This window comes from Alligator mississippiensis, chromosome 3, assembly GCF_030867095.1.
Source record: "Alligator mississippiensis isolate rAllMis1 chromosome 3, rAllMis1, whole genome shotgun sequence".
NCBI lineage: Eukaryota > Metazoa > Chordata > Crocodylia > Alligatoridae > Alligator > Alligator mississippiensis.
The window spans coordinates 249492564-249506699 of record NC_081826.1 but is presented as its reverse complement, the minus strand read 5'-3'; the positions used below and the strand labels follow the sequence as shown (position 1 = coordinate 249506699).

Sequence of the window (14136 nt, the reverse complement as noted above, 5' to 3'; positions counted from 1 at the left end):
TGTTTTATGCTACCAAATGCAAGGAAAGATGCTTAGGAACACCAAATGGAAGGAATACTTATGAATGTGATTTTTACCTTTGTATTCAACATTAACAAGACTAATGCCAGGACACTGTACTTACTGCTGGGCTTCACAGTCAAAAAGGATGTTAAAGCACAGAAAAGACTGCAGGAGAGAGATGAAAATAACAAGGGCTGAAGAAAATGCTGTATAGGTTTAATACCTAAATTGCTCTGTTTAGTTTAAGGAAAGATTGATTATGGTATACAAACACCTGTGCCAAGGATGATATGTCATATACTGAAGACTCTTTAGTTGAGAGCTGCATTGGAATAAAGTAATGAAGAGGTGGAGTCTCCCTCTGTTGATATCTTCAGATGACTCTGGATTCCTTTCTGGAAGGCAGACATAGGGCTCAAGGCAGGAATAACTGATTAAAATTTTAGAGTCTGCAGGTTGAACTAGATGATCTGACATCCTTTCTGACCTTATATTATTGGATCGATTTTTCTATACAACTTAAGATACCTATTGTCAGTTTTTTTGAGGGCCAAAGGCCCACACCTTGCTCCATGAGGGCTGATGGTTCTTGGCGTCTGAAAAAGACAATATGCTCAAAATCCAGGTATCCTAAGACCAGTTGTTCCTTACAATTTAGAAGTAAGCCTTTAGGAACTGGAACCTGTGGTTCCCACCATAGCCATTTATGTAAAGCTAAAGACTCACCATTCTGCTCAACACTTCTGCTGAGCATTTTCCACCCCAAAGAGCCTATTTTTTTCAAAATGAGATATAAAAGACAAGTACTAATGCTGGGAGGGGAGTGTTCCTCCAATTTTATTTTTCCAACCTGCTCCCGTCTTGCAAAGGGGGCAGCCAAGCAAACAAAATAGCTTCCAAAAATCTTCAGTTTTTTTTTAGTCTGACTGGCAGTAACAGATTTCTTCATTCTTGTTCCTATGGGAACAGCTTGGCTGAGTGAGCTCTAGGGGTACAATTCCAGCTGCCCTAGACTCTTTGGAATTGTAAAAGGAGCCTGTTCATTAAGTATGCTAAGCAATCATTTACCGATTCTGAAATTGAGGGTATGCGACTAATAGGCTGCCAAGTGCTTTTAATATTTGGCAGTGCCTTTATTTTTAGAGCTAATGGAATTTTAATCCATATTTCAAATACCTTACCTGCACTTGGGCTTCAAAACAGAGCTGCAAAACAAAGGATGCCCTTGGCAGACATCCAGTTTAAGATGCCGTGGGATTTAAGATGCAAACTACTGTACCTCCTGTGACAACACAGATGCATGTTTTTAGGATTGGATTGGGGATTAGATCCCTATTGCACCCTACTGGTCAGTGGAGGAGATCAGGCTCCCCCTGCACCAGCAAGTTAAAATCCAGGTGCTGACAATCAGCTTATTTAGGGCAGATCTGAAACCAGCTCCAGCCATGACCCTAGCCCCAGCTGACAATCCCAATTGTCAAAACCCCACCTGAGGTTTTAACTCTGCCCCATGTATGGGGACCTGGAGGTTGGACCCTGTCCACGGAGCTGATTCAAAACCCTGGTTCTGCCCAGCTGTACAGCACACAGGGACTCTGGGATCAGGCTACAACAGCTCAATCCCAGGGTCCCCATGAGCTGGGACTGAGGTAAGACCCTCAGTGCCATCCAGTAGGGTGGTAACGTGTTTTTAAAGGTCTCCGTGCACAGGGACCCTGGGATTGGGCTCCCAGGACAGCTGTGTCCTGGGCCCTTGGGATGCCCCATGCTGGAACCTGACAGTCAGCTGTGTCAGGGGCCACATAAATATAGACCATGAAAACAATCCTTCCATCAGACACTTTGGATTGCACTAAAGGGAAGGGTTTTAAAAAGTAACTCTGATACACAAAGCACTGGGCTATTGTGAATAGTAGTCTCTCAAAGCATTTTACAAAGATGGCTATTTTTTTAAACGGGGAAACTGAAGTAAATGTTAAATGAACAGAACTAGGATATAAGTAACAATAGGTCTGGGAATAAAGCCATCTCTCAGGCCTATCACAGACCTTGCTACTGTTATGCAAATAGCATAAATACCAGCTTTATATTAGGTAAATAACATGAAAATAAACTTTTGCCTATTGCCTTAATCTTATGTATTTTTTTGCGTTTTGCATTTCCCTAAGAAACTTTATTATGTATTGTTCTGTAGCTTGACATAAGTGCTCAACCTTTGTATGCTGGAATGGGTGAGAGTGTGTCTGTGAAAAAGGAAAACATCAGCTGGCGACTGGCTGAAGAATGCAAACAGATAAAAAGTCAAAACAAGAAGAATCTGCCCCAGAACAGAGAGAGAACAACATCAATTGACCTTCAAGGAAGAACACAGTGATAGCACAACAAAAGCCCAGGGCATTGGGTGAATTGACAAGGCTATAAAAGATGGGGCAAGATAGCAAGATATATCGATTTTGGGTCTTGTTCTGCATGGCATCCTGGAGTATCAGTTTGTCTGACAAGATGGACCGGCAGGAGCCTGGCTCCCACTCATGATCAACTTGGCTGGCCACTAAGTTGGTCCACGCCCATATAACACTGATAACATGCACCAGTGTAGAACAGAAATTGCGGTATGAAAATGATGTATATGTGTATTAAGTACTTAATAAGCGCAGCACTTTGCCTTATCCCCTTCATAAGATTTGAGCAATTGGCAATTTGTGTAACATTTAATTGATGGAAAATGTGTGTGCGCGCACGCGGGGGTGGGGGGGATACAAAAGCTCCATGTTTAGGATCTCCACTTCTACCACTAATCTTTGGCTGTAGCTGTACCTGAGGGTTAGAAGGGGAAATTTAGGTGCCGTGCGGTTGATGACCACGGATTTTAAGATGTATTGTGTGACTTAAGGCAAGTGGACTTTAAAGTGTGGCAACAAAGGTGTATAAAAAATTATGAATTAACATTTAAAGAAACAGGTTAAGCAGTTGAAAAATCTTCAGTGTCATATGTCTGTTAAAGTTTTGCAGATGACAGTTATACACAAAAGTAGAAACTTGAGGGTCCCCATCCCCTGGGAAGGGTCCCTGAGGCTGCCATGAACAGGGGTCATATGACCAGCCCATCTCATGCATCCCACTGGAGTAGGACTGTGGGCCTTGGAATCCCACTTCCAAACTGGTGACACCTAGGAAAAAGCTTCAAAAATAAAAAATACATCCTGGCCAGATGTTCCTCGACTCTGATGACACCGCTAGGATTGGTAGATATAAAATTATTTGATTGTTTTTATTGTTGCTTTTCATTATCACTCTGTATCAATAAACTCACCTATTATCAACTGGCAGGTGTTGTGGTCTGTCCAAAGGTTGTGCTTGCCTGGAACAAAGGCATAGGGGCTGGTTCCTAAAATTCAGCCCAACAGTTGGCCACTCTACCAGGACACAAGGTCAGTAACCTGACTGATCAGGGAATGTGTTGGTACAAAGTGACCCTTTCCAGAGGGGTTAACTAAAATTTGTAGCAAGGTAGAGCTGTATGGTAATTGTAACTAGGGTTGTAAGTTTTGCGTAGGAAATATTGTTCGTTACTGCTGACCAGGAAACTTTGTTTGCCTAGGTCAGATAGAGTAGCGAACATGGCTACATGCTGTGGTCCGCTTGGGATTAAGTAAAAACCTCCTGTTGTGTTTGCAGTAGGAAGCTAGAGAGCAGAGAACGTCATCTCTCTGTTGGAAAGGCTGTGCGAATGAATAGGGTTCTTTGTCTCTAGGGTCCTCAGGAATAGTTACAGTCTTTTGTGAATGGTTACAAGAGCAGTTACAGTGGAATTGCATCTTACGCGGGGGGTTAGGTTTTGAAGTCAGCGTGTAAGGTGAAAATCAACGACTATACATGGGGTGGGAGCGGGGCAGGGCTTGAGTTTGCACACAGCGCTGTGCTTAGTGCTGTGTGGCCGGCGGCAGTAGCACAGCGCAGGGTGGTGGTGGGGATGACTGCATGCCACCCGGCTACCACACGCTGCTGCTCGGCGGCTGGCCACACAGCTCCAGGCACGGCTCTGTGGCAACAGCGGGAGATTTTGGAGGCAGTGGCCGTCACTGCCATAATGGGCCTCCAGGTAAGCGGCAGCGCCGCGTGCAAACCCAAGCCCCGCCCCCCCCACCCTGTGTATAGTTGAATTTGTGCAAGTTAAATGCGCTAAGATGCGACTAAGTATGTTTGCTCTGAAGTCTGTAAGGTATAGGCTACAGGTGCAGGTTATGGCAAGGCAAAGTGTAATCCAGGCAGGGCAGCTTCAGAAAGCTCAGACAGTTGAGAGGCACGTTACTGGTTACAGATACTTTGGGATCCTGTGTCCACTGGAGAATAGAGGTAGCAGAGGGCATAGAAAGAGACAGGGTATGCTACTGAACATCTGCTCAGGCAGTGGCAAAAAATTTGTAATTGTAAGTGGGGGGGGGGGGGGGAACTTGGTTCCCCCCCCCCCCCCCCCCCGCCCACCTCTCTAGAAACAGTAAAGAGCCTAAAAGAGATTGTTATATAAGTGTAACATCATGTTTTAGGAAACATCAGGGTACAGCTACGTAAACAGAGAACAGTACCCAGAAGTTACTCTGGGCAGAGTGAGCTTATCAGAGGCATGTTTTGTTTTTTCTCTAAGGATGCATGGTTTGGGGGTTCCTTTTGAAGGTAGCACAAGCTTTTCTGAGAGAATTGTGTGGTGTGTAATTTGTCTCTCACAGTCTTTTAGGGGAAGATTTCTTGGTCCTAGAACGAAGCTTGCTGGATTGTGTTTGCATTGTTAAAACTGACAAGCTGAGAGGAGAGAGACAAAGATTGTTTTTAGTTTGTAGAAAGCAAGGCCAATACAAATTGTGACACTGAAAGAACGACCAAGATTTTCTGAATGTATTGGTTTGCAAAGTGCAAGGCAAAAAAGGGCCACTGATAAAATGGATTGTAAAGCCTGTAGACCAGAAAGGATATGGTTAAAATTTGGAAGGAAAAAGAAAAGCTAGAAGTTAAGTAAAACTTAGAGGAAGTGTGGGGATTCCAGAGAAAGCTGCTAGAGAAAAATCTGCTGGAAGAAGTATTGCCATCAGAGTGGAAAGAATATTGCTAAACCAAGAGACCTGTTAAAGAATTTAAAAATTTTTCTTTAAAGGGGGTTTGAGAACAGATTCACAAAGCACAGAAAAAAATAGAGTGGGTGCTAAAGAGCAAAGTCCAGCCAAAATTTGTAAAAGCATGGAAGGCCAGAGAGACAGTCTAAAAAGTGAGGCAGTTAGTGACTTGAAGCCCAGGAAGGGTTAAATCAGGAGCAAATAGAACTAAATGTGTGGAGGCTCTGAGGAGACAGTAGAGGAGAAAGCAAAAATGGAATTTTAAAAATGACTGCTTTAGAGCAGAATCAACTTTTTTTCCAAGGTTGCTATATTTCTAACTTGATCTCAGAAAGTATCTGAGGTTAAGTAAAATACTTTCTATTGCTGATGTCAGTAGCAAAGAAAATTAACCCCTGCACTAGAAACTGTGTGGAAGTTTGTAACAAAAGTAAAGCCTAAGAAGCCTAATAAGTAAGTGGCTTTGCAAAGACTAAGTTGTTGGTGCAAAACAAGGAACATGAGCAACGTGGTATATTTGCTCTGTGTGTGTATTGCAAGGCAGAAAAATTGCTGGAAGTGTGTCTCTGCAATCTCATTGGTAAAAGGGTGAGAAATGTCTTTGTTACCTCCCCTCACTCTCCAGTAATAAAATTAGCGTAAAGCTTTTAGAGAGAAAAGTGTTAACAGCTTGTTAAGGCAATAAAAGATGGTTCTGAAAACTTAGTGTCAACTAATAAGGCTCTTGCTGTAATTGATAAAATTAATCAAGACAAGTAAATGAAGGCATTTCTTAAGGTGCAGACAGAAAAAATTAAATGTGGCAGGATACAGATGTGCATTTTAAATTTTAAAAAAATCAACCCCCCCCCCCAAAAGGCAGTGTAAATATTCACTAGAGGCTGAAATAAACTATCTAGTATAAGTTATAATAGATAAAGTTAGGAAATGGTAGTATAAATGTTTAATATGTACATTTCCCCAATTTTGGTCTGTTTTGAGGGCAAGTAAGAAAACCTGAAAACTGAAAATAAACTTCAAAGCTTTAAATGCAGTAACAACTGTTGTAGCTTCTGGTATAGCAAAATACTAAAGTTCCAGCCGCTATAGCAGAAGGGGTAGAATGATTTTTAATATTGAATTTGGCTAATATAGTATTTTGGTTATTTCCTTGGCACAAAAGTGCTGGTATATTTTGAAACTGATATTCATGGGAACAATCCTATTGTTTTATCCAAATATCTTTAAAATGTTATAAATGTCCCAACAATAAAAAATATGGAAAAAGCTTTTTAAACAAAAGTTCTGAGGAAAAAATTGTCCCTCTAAAAGAAAAAAAAATATTTTTAAAATGGCAGTTTGGTTATATTGTAACATGGGTATTAGCAGTCCTTGATCTCACATTTGAAACAAATTTTTGTAAAGGTCCCAATTCCAATTGCCAGAATGGTGCAGTGAACCATTGAAAACAGTAAAATAAATGTACATGATCCTTGTTATTTAATATATAAAAAAACCCCTCCAAAAATCGCAATAATGTGTGCATTGCCATTGCATGTCAGCATTATAAATTTGTAAATATAATAATATTTTACTGCAAGAAGTTTTCCTTGGCAGGCTTGTGTGTTTTGTTTAGCAAAAACCATAGTGTATAATTCAGTCTAGTAGCAAATGGGACTAAAAAACTATGAGCCCTCATTACCATCACGTGTCTTCTTCGTCTAAGCCATGGCAAAAATGACAGCAAAACATTGTGTTGTCTGTCTGTGTTGTTTGTCCTATTATGTGTTTTTGGTTTAAGTTGTCAAACGTTTAAATGCATATAAATATCATAAAATATAATAAAAATAATTGGTAATACCTCCTCTAAAAAAATTGTCTGTGGATCCCAGACTAGAATATTTCTGTCCAGTTTGGACAGAAGTTGCTCTAATATTTAAAACAAAGAACAACCATCCATATGAAAGTTTCAAGTTATAAAGTTTACTTGTTTAGCAAAGTGGCATTTATTAAAACAATGTGTGTTTAGTAAACAACCTAATAAAATGTTTTTAAAGCTATTTGTATTTCAATACAGATACTATTTATAACACCAACATACCAGCATGTGTGTAAAAAACTGCATTAACCCATTATTTTACAAGAAAAGCAAAAGTTGATGAACCTAGCACATCAGCATTTGTATAAAAAAGTAAAGGAAACTCTTTATTAATTAAAACAAAATACAAAACGAACAAATGTATAAAATGATGTAAAACCCTGAATAGTTAATTATGTCTAGTATGCAAGAAAAGAGGCCCGAACTTCTGAGTCCTAATCACTATTTCATCCAAGGAGGGGAGGCCTGTGAAGTAGGTTACAAATAAATTTCATGAATAAATTGTCTTTAATTCTAGACTAACTGGTTGTTATCACCTTATCAAATTTTATTTAAACAGCCCATACAGTTGGTAATTAACATGAATCAGTTTAATGATGTGGGAGATGCCACTAACTACAATGTGTATAAATGGTTGGCACAATTAAAAAAAGAACAAGGTAACCCTTTCAAATACAAAGATCCATTCAACAAATGCAGGGGAAAAATACAGAAAAAAACCTGGCAACCCATTCTTATGAAAAAAATAATAATCAAGTTATAAATACACAACTGAAAAAAACTCTTTCAATTCCAAGTGAATTGAACCAGTGTCTATCATTAACTATCTTAGTCCAGTGGTATATGAAATACAATTGGAAAAAAAAAAATCAAAATAGGTACATGTATTTCAGTTAAAGTTATTCAGTGGTGTATGAAATGTAATGCATTACATTTATTTAAAAGCCACAGGATGCCCAATAACACTGATGAATTAAAAAACACTGGCTGTTAAACACTGATAAAGAAAAACCAGTGTTAATTTATATTTATGTTCTTCTATTTTTAATATATTTGTGTGTCATAAATCAAACTTAACCAATTATTTAACAGACATAGATAAAAGCTGCACATAATGAGAAAACTGCATGGTACAAACTCTAAATAGTCTAACTTAGCCCTGCTTATTGCTTTGTTAAAATTTATCAGCATATTGTTATGTTTTTGTTACTTTTCTTTTAAGGATTTTAAATTGTGCAAGTGTCTTAAAGGAAATCATCCCTGGAAATGGAAATAATTTAACTGATTTCCATTTCTCTTTAGGAATCAATTGAACTGTCTTAAATTTTTGGTTACAAAAAAAATCACAAATTAGTTATCTTACTGCTACAACACAAGAACAAGCTTAACTGTGTACTATAACTATTTTACACTAAGGGTCAAAAATTCTAAAAATATCTAAACAACCTAAACAAATATTAATACACCATTAGTATCATATTTTCAAGGAATGGTCACCATCATGAACAGCGGTCCTAAATGTTACGTTGCATCCTATTATCATCATCTTTATATAAAACTATAATAGTGCTAATGGTAATATTTTATATGTGTTGTTAAATAAAACAAATGATTTTTTAATTAAAATCATATGCCTTAATTCTTTCACTATAGCCTTGCAAAAATTATAAAGTAATCATTCAAAACAAAACGTTCTAAAGAATCAAAAAAGGAATGTTATGCAAATGGCATAAATACCAGCTTTATATTAGGTAAATAACATGAAGATAAACTTTTGCCTATTGCCTTAATCTTATGCATTTTCTTGAGTTCTGCATTGCCTTAAGAAACTCCATTTTGTATTGCTCTGTAGCTGGACACAAGTGCTCGACCTTTGTACACTGTATGTGTGAGAGAATGGGTGAGAGAGTCTGTGAAAAAGAAAAACATCAGCTGGCAACTGGCTGAAGAATGCAAACAGATAAAAAGCCAAAACAAGAAGAATCCATCCCAGAACAGCGAGAGAACAACATCAATCAACCTTCAAGGAAGAACACAGTGATAACACAGCAAAAGCCCAGAGGACTGGGCAAATTTACAAGGCTATAAAAGATGGGGCGAGACATATCGATTTTGGGTCTTATTCTACATGTCATCCTGAAGCATCGGTTCTTCTTACTAAATGGACCGGCAGGAGCCCAGCTCCCACTTGCGATCAACTTGGCTGGCCACTAAGTTGAGCCGAGCACCGATAAAACTGGTAATGTATACCAGCGTAGAACAGAAAATGGGGTATGAATGTGGTGCGTGTATGAAGTGCGTAATCAATAAAGGCGGTACTTTACCTTATCCCCTTCATAAGGTCTTGCTCGTGATTTGAGCAGATGGCGATTTGTGTAACACTACCTCTCTAAGAAATTGCATCCATTGCCCACAAAAGGGACCCTACACTCCCATTTAGCTTATTAGATACATCATCCTCAGCATTTACAAGTACTAGTTACAGACCGGGATCCCATAGGGTTGCATACTACACACATCGAGAAAAAGATGGTTCCTGTCCAGAGATTTCACAGTTGAAGACAACAGATGAATACTGGGAGGGGAGCATGAGCTAACATTTGCCTGCACAATGGGTAGCGGTTGCTTTTCATTTGCACCACAGGAAGCCTCACTAGGTGTAAGGATACATTTCAATCATAGAAATATAGGCTTGAATGGGCCTTAAGAGTTCTAGGCCATCTCCTTCCACTGAGACAGGACCAGTGTACCTAATACCATTCCTGTCAAATACTTGTTTAACTTGTTCTTTAAAAGCCCCAGGGATAGATGCCTCCCTGACTAGCCAGCAGCAGTATTTCACAGCTCAGCTGCTTTGCTATCTGACATGAATTTTTCATGCAAACTAAGTTAATTTGTTTTGGTGTTTTCCCCAGTGAACTGAGGCATTTATTACTACCTCTTTAGAACACTTTGTTTGGAAGTTTTGACTTCCCCAATTCACCCCCTTTAAGCTTCTGCAAACTAATTTCAGTTCCTTCTACCTTTCTTCACAGATAATGCTTTCTAAACCTTATTCTTGTTGCTCTCTTTCGGACTTTCTCCAATTTGTCTAAAAGCATACCCAGGTACTCAAGGTGAGGCCTCACCTACACCAAGTAGAACAGAGCAGTACCTTGAAGCTCCACACAGCACCAGAAACAAGTGGTGTGATCTCAGCCCAGGATTTTGAGTTGAAGGATAAATTCCCTCCCCATATTCACTACATAAAATGTGAGCAGAGCCAGAAACTCCTAACCACAGGGATTCCTTATGTGCCAACATTTAGAGATGGGGCACAGGCACTGCTCCATCGCAGACACCACAGATGATACTCCAGGCTTTGGGCTGGAGAAATCTCCATAGAATGGCTAGCAATGAGGAATAGCACGTATTAGATTTTTATAGTTCAATAAATATTCTTATTGTTGCTTCTCATTAGGGACATCAAAACCTTTTTTAATGGAAAAAAGATTTTTTTTCAACTAGACTTAATTTTTTAAACCTGAGAACATTTCAACAGCACTCGTGTTCTCCTCTACAGGCACCTACACTACAATAGAACACTGGCAATGCTTAAAAAAAATTACAATTTTAATTTAATGCTTTTTCCAGTTAAGTCAACTTTAAGTAAAACCATGCAGCTCTCATACTGTCTGTATGCTAAGAATCTCATTTGAGGAAGCTATTTTTAGAAAAGTCTTGCAAGCCTCTAGCTAGGGATCACAAATACTGGTTAAATTAAGAAATGTGAACACCTTTATCCTGATCAAAAGTAAAGTATCTCCTATGAGAAAAAGGTTAGGTGTAAAGAGGAAGTTTCAGGGGTTGGGATACAGTATTATTTAATTAAATTACAGTAAAATAACACAAAAAATTAAGGAAAGCACAAGAGTTTCCCCCCCAATTGTTTATTGACATTCTTGGCAGAGAAAAACAGTTTATGATCTTGGTCTCTCCTTCTTGCCTTTGTACAAGGCTAGCAGGGAAACGTTGGCTACTTTGACAACCTTGAAGCGGACTCCTGGAATGTCACCAACAGCATGACCTTTCCGACCAAAGCCAGCAACCAGAACCTCATCGTTTTCCTACAACGTAACACACACATATGCTGCCATTACACAACAATGAATATCAGATTTGTACATATGCCTAAAAAGCTAGCTTATTTTCAACTGCCTGAGAAATCAGAGTTTTCAAAATTGGATGTTTCAAACCTTCCCACGAAAGAGGTAGCAGAGGCAGAGAAAACAGGTGTGTACTTATCAGATGCAAAACCTTTATTGTGGAACTCTGGTCCCTTCCATACTTTGGCTGGAACAGATTTTATTATCTAGGATGCTCCCTTGCTTTGTAACAGAAGACCTGAGTCAAGTCATCTGTCTAATAAAAAGTGCAAGAGCACAACTAATGTTTATTTTATGCCCATCTCCATGATATTAGAGCTTCTACATAGTATAAAAACTTGCATGGTTTGGAATGCAACACACCCTGGCTTGGTCACCCTCTTGTTCAGCCAATATATATTTGGGAAAAGTTTTTGCCTTTCACTTTGTTAGTAACTTTTCCACATTCAATTAACTTTTGTGTTTTTTTTTTTTACCTCAATGAAGTTCAAGCAACCATCATTAGGAACAAACGCTGTTATTTTCTTGCCGTTTTTGATCAGCTGGACTCTGACACATTTCCTGATGGCAGAATTAGGCTGCTTGGCCTCTACACCACTAGACAAGGGGAAGAAAAAAAAAGGCATCAGTAATATTTGACTTGACTACATGAGGGTGTCTTTTGGAAAACCGAGAACCACTCCGGTAAAATATGGGTTGCTTTGAACGTTGTCGGGAGAGTGCAAGAACAAGAATCTAATCACAGCCCAGAGTTTAATGGACAATTATTGAGATGAAACTGTGTTTAGTTTCATCTCAATAATTAGATAAATAAATTCACTATTCCTATTAGAACCAAATAGGAATAGTGAAGGGTGTTTGTGCCCGAAAGCTTGCAATTAAAGAATATTTTTTCCAAAAATCTACTTGGTTTAATGAAAGACCAACTAATAAATATCACCTCTACCACGAGTTCTGATTCCAAATGACTTATTGTATTTCTATCACAGATGCATCTCCCTCTTAGAAACAAAGGCTAATGTAACAAAATTACAAATCAGAGGCATAATGACAACACGGGAGGCCAGGGCAGCCACTAGGATGGACCCTAGATGTAGGCTATGCTACATCCCTTTGCAAACCAGAATGAGATCTTTGTATTTGACCCTTTCTTTGGCAAGCAAGGAGGAAGCTTTCAGAGGGAAGGTGTTAATACAGCCACAGCAGACCTGAAATGCTGGAGGCCACAAATGGAAGAGGAACAGTGGAAACTACCTTGGTTGTACCCTGTTCAATCTCCCTTTTAGCTTCTGCTCTCTGCCCCGGTGTGGCACTATTTGACGTGCTGTAGAAAGGTCACGGGACTAGGCCCATCCTGGGGAACTATAAGCTTACTTTAAGAACTAATGCGTGGGATAACAAAAAAAGAAAACAGGAATGGGAGCGAGGTCATAGGTTAATAACCAGGGCATTGTAAGGGAACACTGAGGAGAGCACACTGGCCAGTGCCCACTGCCCCCTGAAGGAGTTGAGGGGGTCTGTGAACGCTGACCAGTGAAGCTCTGTCCGGATATGTGAACAGAGGTGCCCATGTGGCAAGATGGACCTGGGGTCTGGCCCAGCAAGCGGCAGTTCTTGTATCAAGCGCACGTGCCAAAAAACAAAAGCCCAAGCCCAAGAAGGGCTTTCCATCTACACAAAGCTTGACAAGCACATCAATTTACATGATGATCCAATCAGATGTAACATCAGTGACTGCTTCTCAGGCATGGCAAAGCAGATCCAGCACAAAACCATGAGCTTTTGATGCAGGAAGCGGTATCATCAGGGCAGTCCCACGGCAGCAGCTGAAGGGCCAGTGCCACAGGGACATTGCCCTCCGCCCTGCCCTGCTTCTAAATCACAGTGGCTCCCGCTGTCATCATGGGAACTACAGTGAGTCAGCGCCAATGGCCATCTTCACCAGCAGCAGCACCACACTGTGTCACGCCACTCCCTGGACACGAGGTTGACAGGGATGTGTGACAGCGCAGATCACCCCCGACACCCATAACAGCCAGGTGAAGGGAGGGGAAACCCCCATCCCCCACACTTACACCTTCTCCAGGACGATGCCCTTGGCGTGGGACGCGCCCCCGAAGGGGTTGGCCTTCAGCGCGGTGCCCAGGTGCGCCTTCTTGTACTGCTTGTCGTGCCACTTCTGGTCGCGCCGGTGGTTGCGGAGCTTGCGGGCCGTGCGCAGCCCCCGGCACTTGCCTACGACACGGAGCGGACGCTAAGAGGGGCGCCCGGCCCCGGCCGCGCCCCCAGGGCCGCCGAGAACGGAGCCATCGCCCGGCCAGGGGGGGCGGGCTGGTCCCGAGCGAGTCGCGTGCCCAGGACGGGTTCGCGCCGAGGCCCCCCAGCCAAGGGGAAGCTGCCGCCCCCCCCCCAGCCCCGGCGCTCACCCATCCTGCGGCGTCCCGAGCTGAAGCCGGAAAGAGAAAGAAGCCCACAATGCACCGCGACTCCGCCTGCACGGAAGAAGCCACAGGGGCTGTCCGCCGCGCCTGACCAGAAGCCCCGGTGGAGGCGCGCGGGGCGGAGTAGAGTCCGGGGGCTCGCGGCAGGCTCGCCGTAGGAACGGTGGAAAAACCCTGGGCTGCGGGCACGCCTCCACGCGCCGCGGGGCCCGGCCTCCCTGCCCTGCCACGGCCGGAGGGCTGCGTTGTGCCTCGCTGCTTCGCCAGGGCCTGCCACGGGCGGCGGCGGCGCCCCGGGAGGCGCACCGCGCCTGCTGCCCGTGCCCTGAGTGCCGACCGCTGCGATGCCCTGGCGGCAGGGCTTGTTCTGCTGCCACGGGGAGCTACGGGGTACGCGCAGTGGGTTTTTTTTTTAAACTTTATTTAATAGAGGCGAATCTCTGGTTTTCTGAAGCTTTTCCGGTCAATTTAGGTGGCCCCAGGCACTGCGTGTGGGAGTCCTTTAACCAAGGTTTCAGAAAGGAGGAGCATGCTTTGGTGGTAGGGAAACAAGTCCTTACACCAGAGGGTCTGTATCATAA

At 41.8% G+C, this 14136-nt stretch overlaps 2 protein-coding genes across 3 annotated transcripts in view; one reads left to right on the top strand and one right to left on the bottom strand.

Moving 5' to 3' along the window:
- Positions 1-3326, top strand: part of ATG10 (autophagy related 10) — a 158750-nt gene extending 155424 nt beyond the window's left edge. For both annotated transcript variants that reach the window (XM_059725065.1, XM_059725064.1), the window contains one exon: positions 2198-3326. The gene's annotated coding sequence lies outside the window, so the exon portion shown is untranslated. The remainder of the gene's footprint in view (positions 1-2197) is intronic.
- A 3727-nt stretch (positions 3327-7053) lies between these two features.
- LOC102569453 (small ribosomal subunit protein uS12) lies at positions 7054-13638 on the bottom strand. Its single transcript, XM_006263613.4, has 4 exons — positions 13541-13638; positions 13190-13349; positions 11591-11711; positions 7054-11075 (listed from the first exon to the last, which is right to left on the bottom strand). Exons 1-4 carry the CDS (start codon positions 13542-13544, stop codon positions 10929-10931), a joined length of 432 nt encoding a protein of 143 aa, XP_006263675.1. The 5' UTR covers positions 13545-13638; the 3' UTR covers positions 7054-10928.
- Between the last annotated feature and the right edge of the window lie 498 nt (positions 13639-14136).

Bases quoted from the DNA above. Each gene is read 5' to 3' on its own strand.
- LOC102569453 (XM_006263613.4), bottom strand. The intron at 11,712-13,189 runs GTAAGTGTGGGG...CCCCTTGTCTAG, and splicing joins GGCATCGTCCTGGAGAAGGT to TGGTGTAGAGGCCAAGCAGC. The intron at 11,076-11,590 runs GTAAAAAAAAAA...GTTACGTTGTAG, and splicing joins GTTGCTTGAACTTCATTGAG to GAAAACGATGAGGTTCTGGT.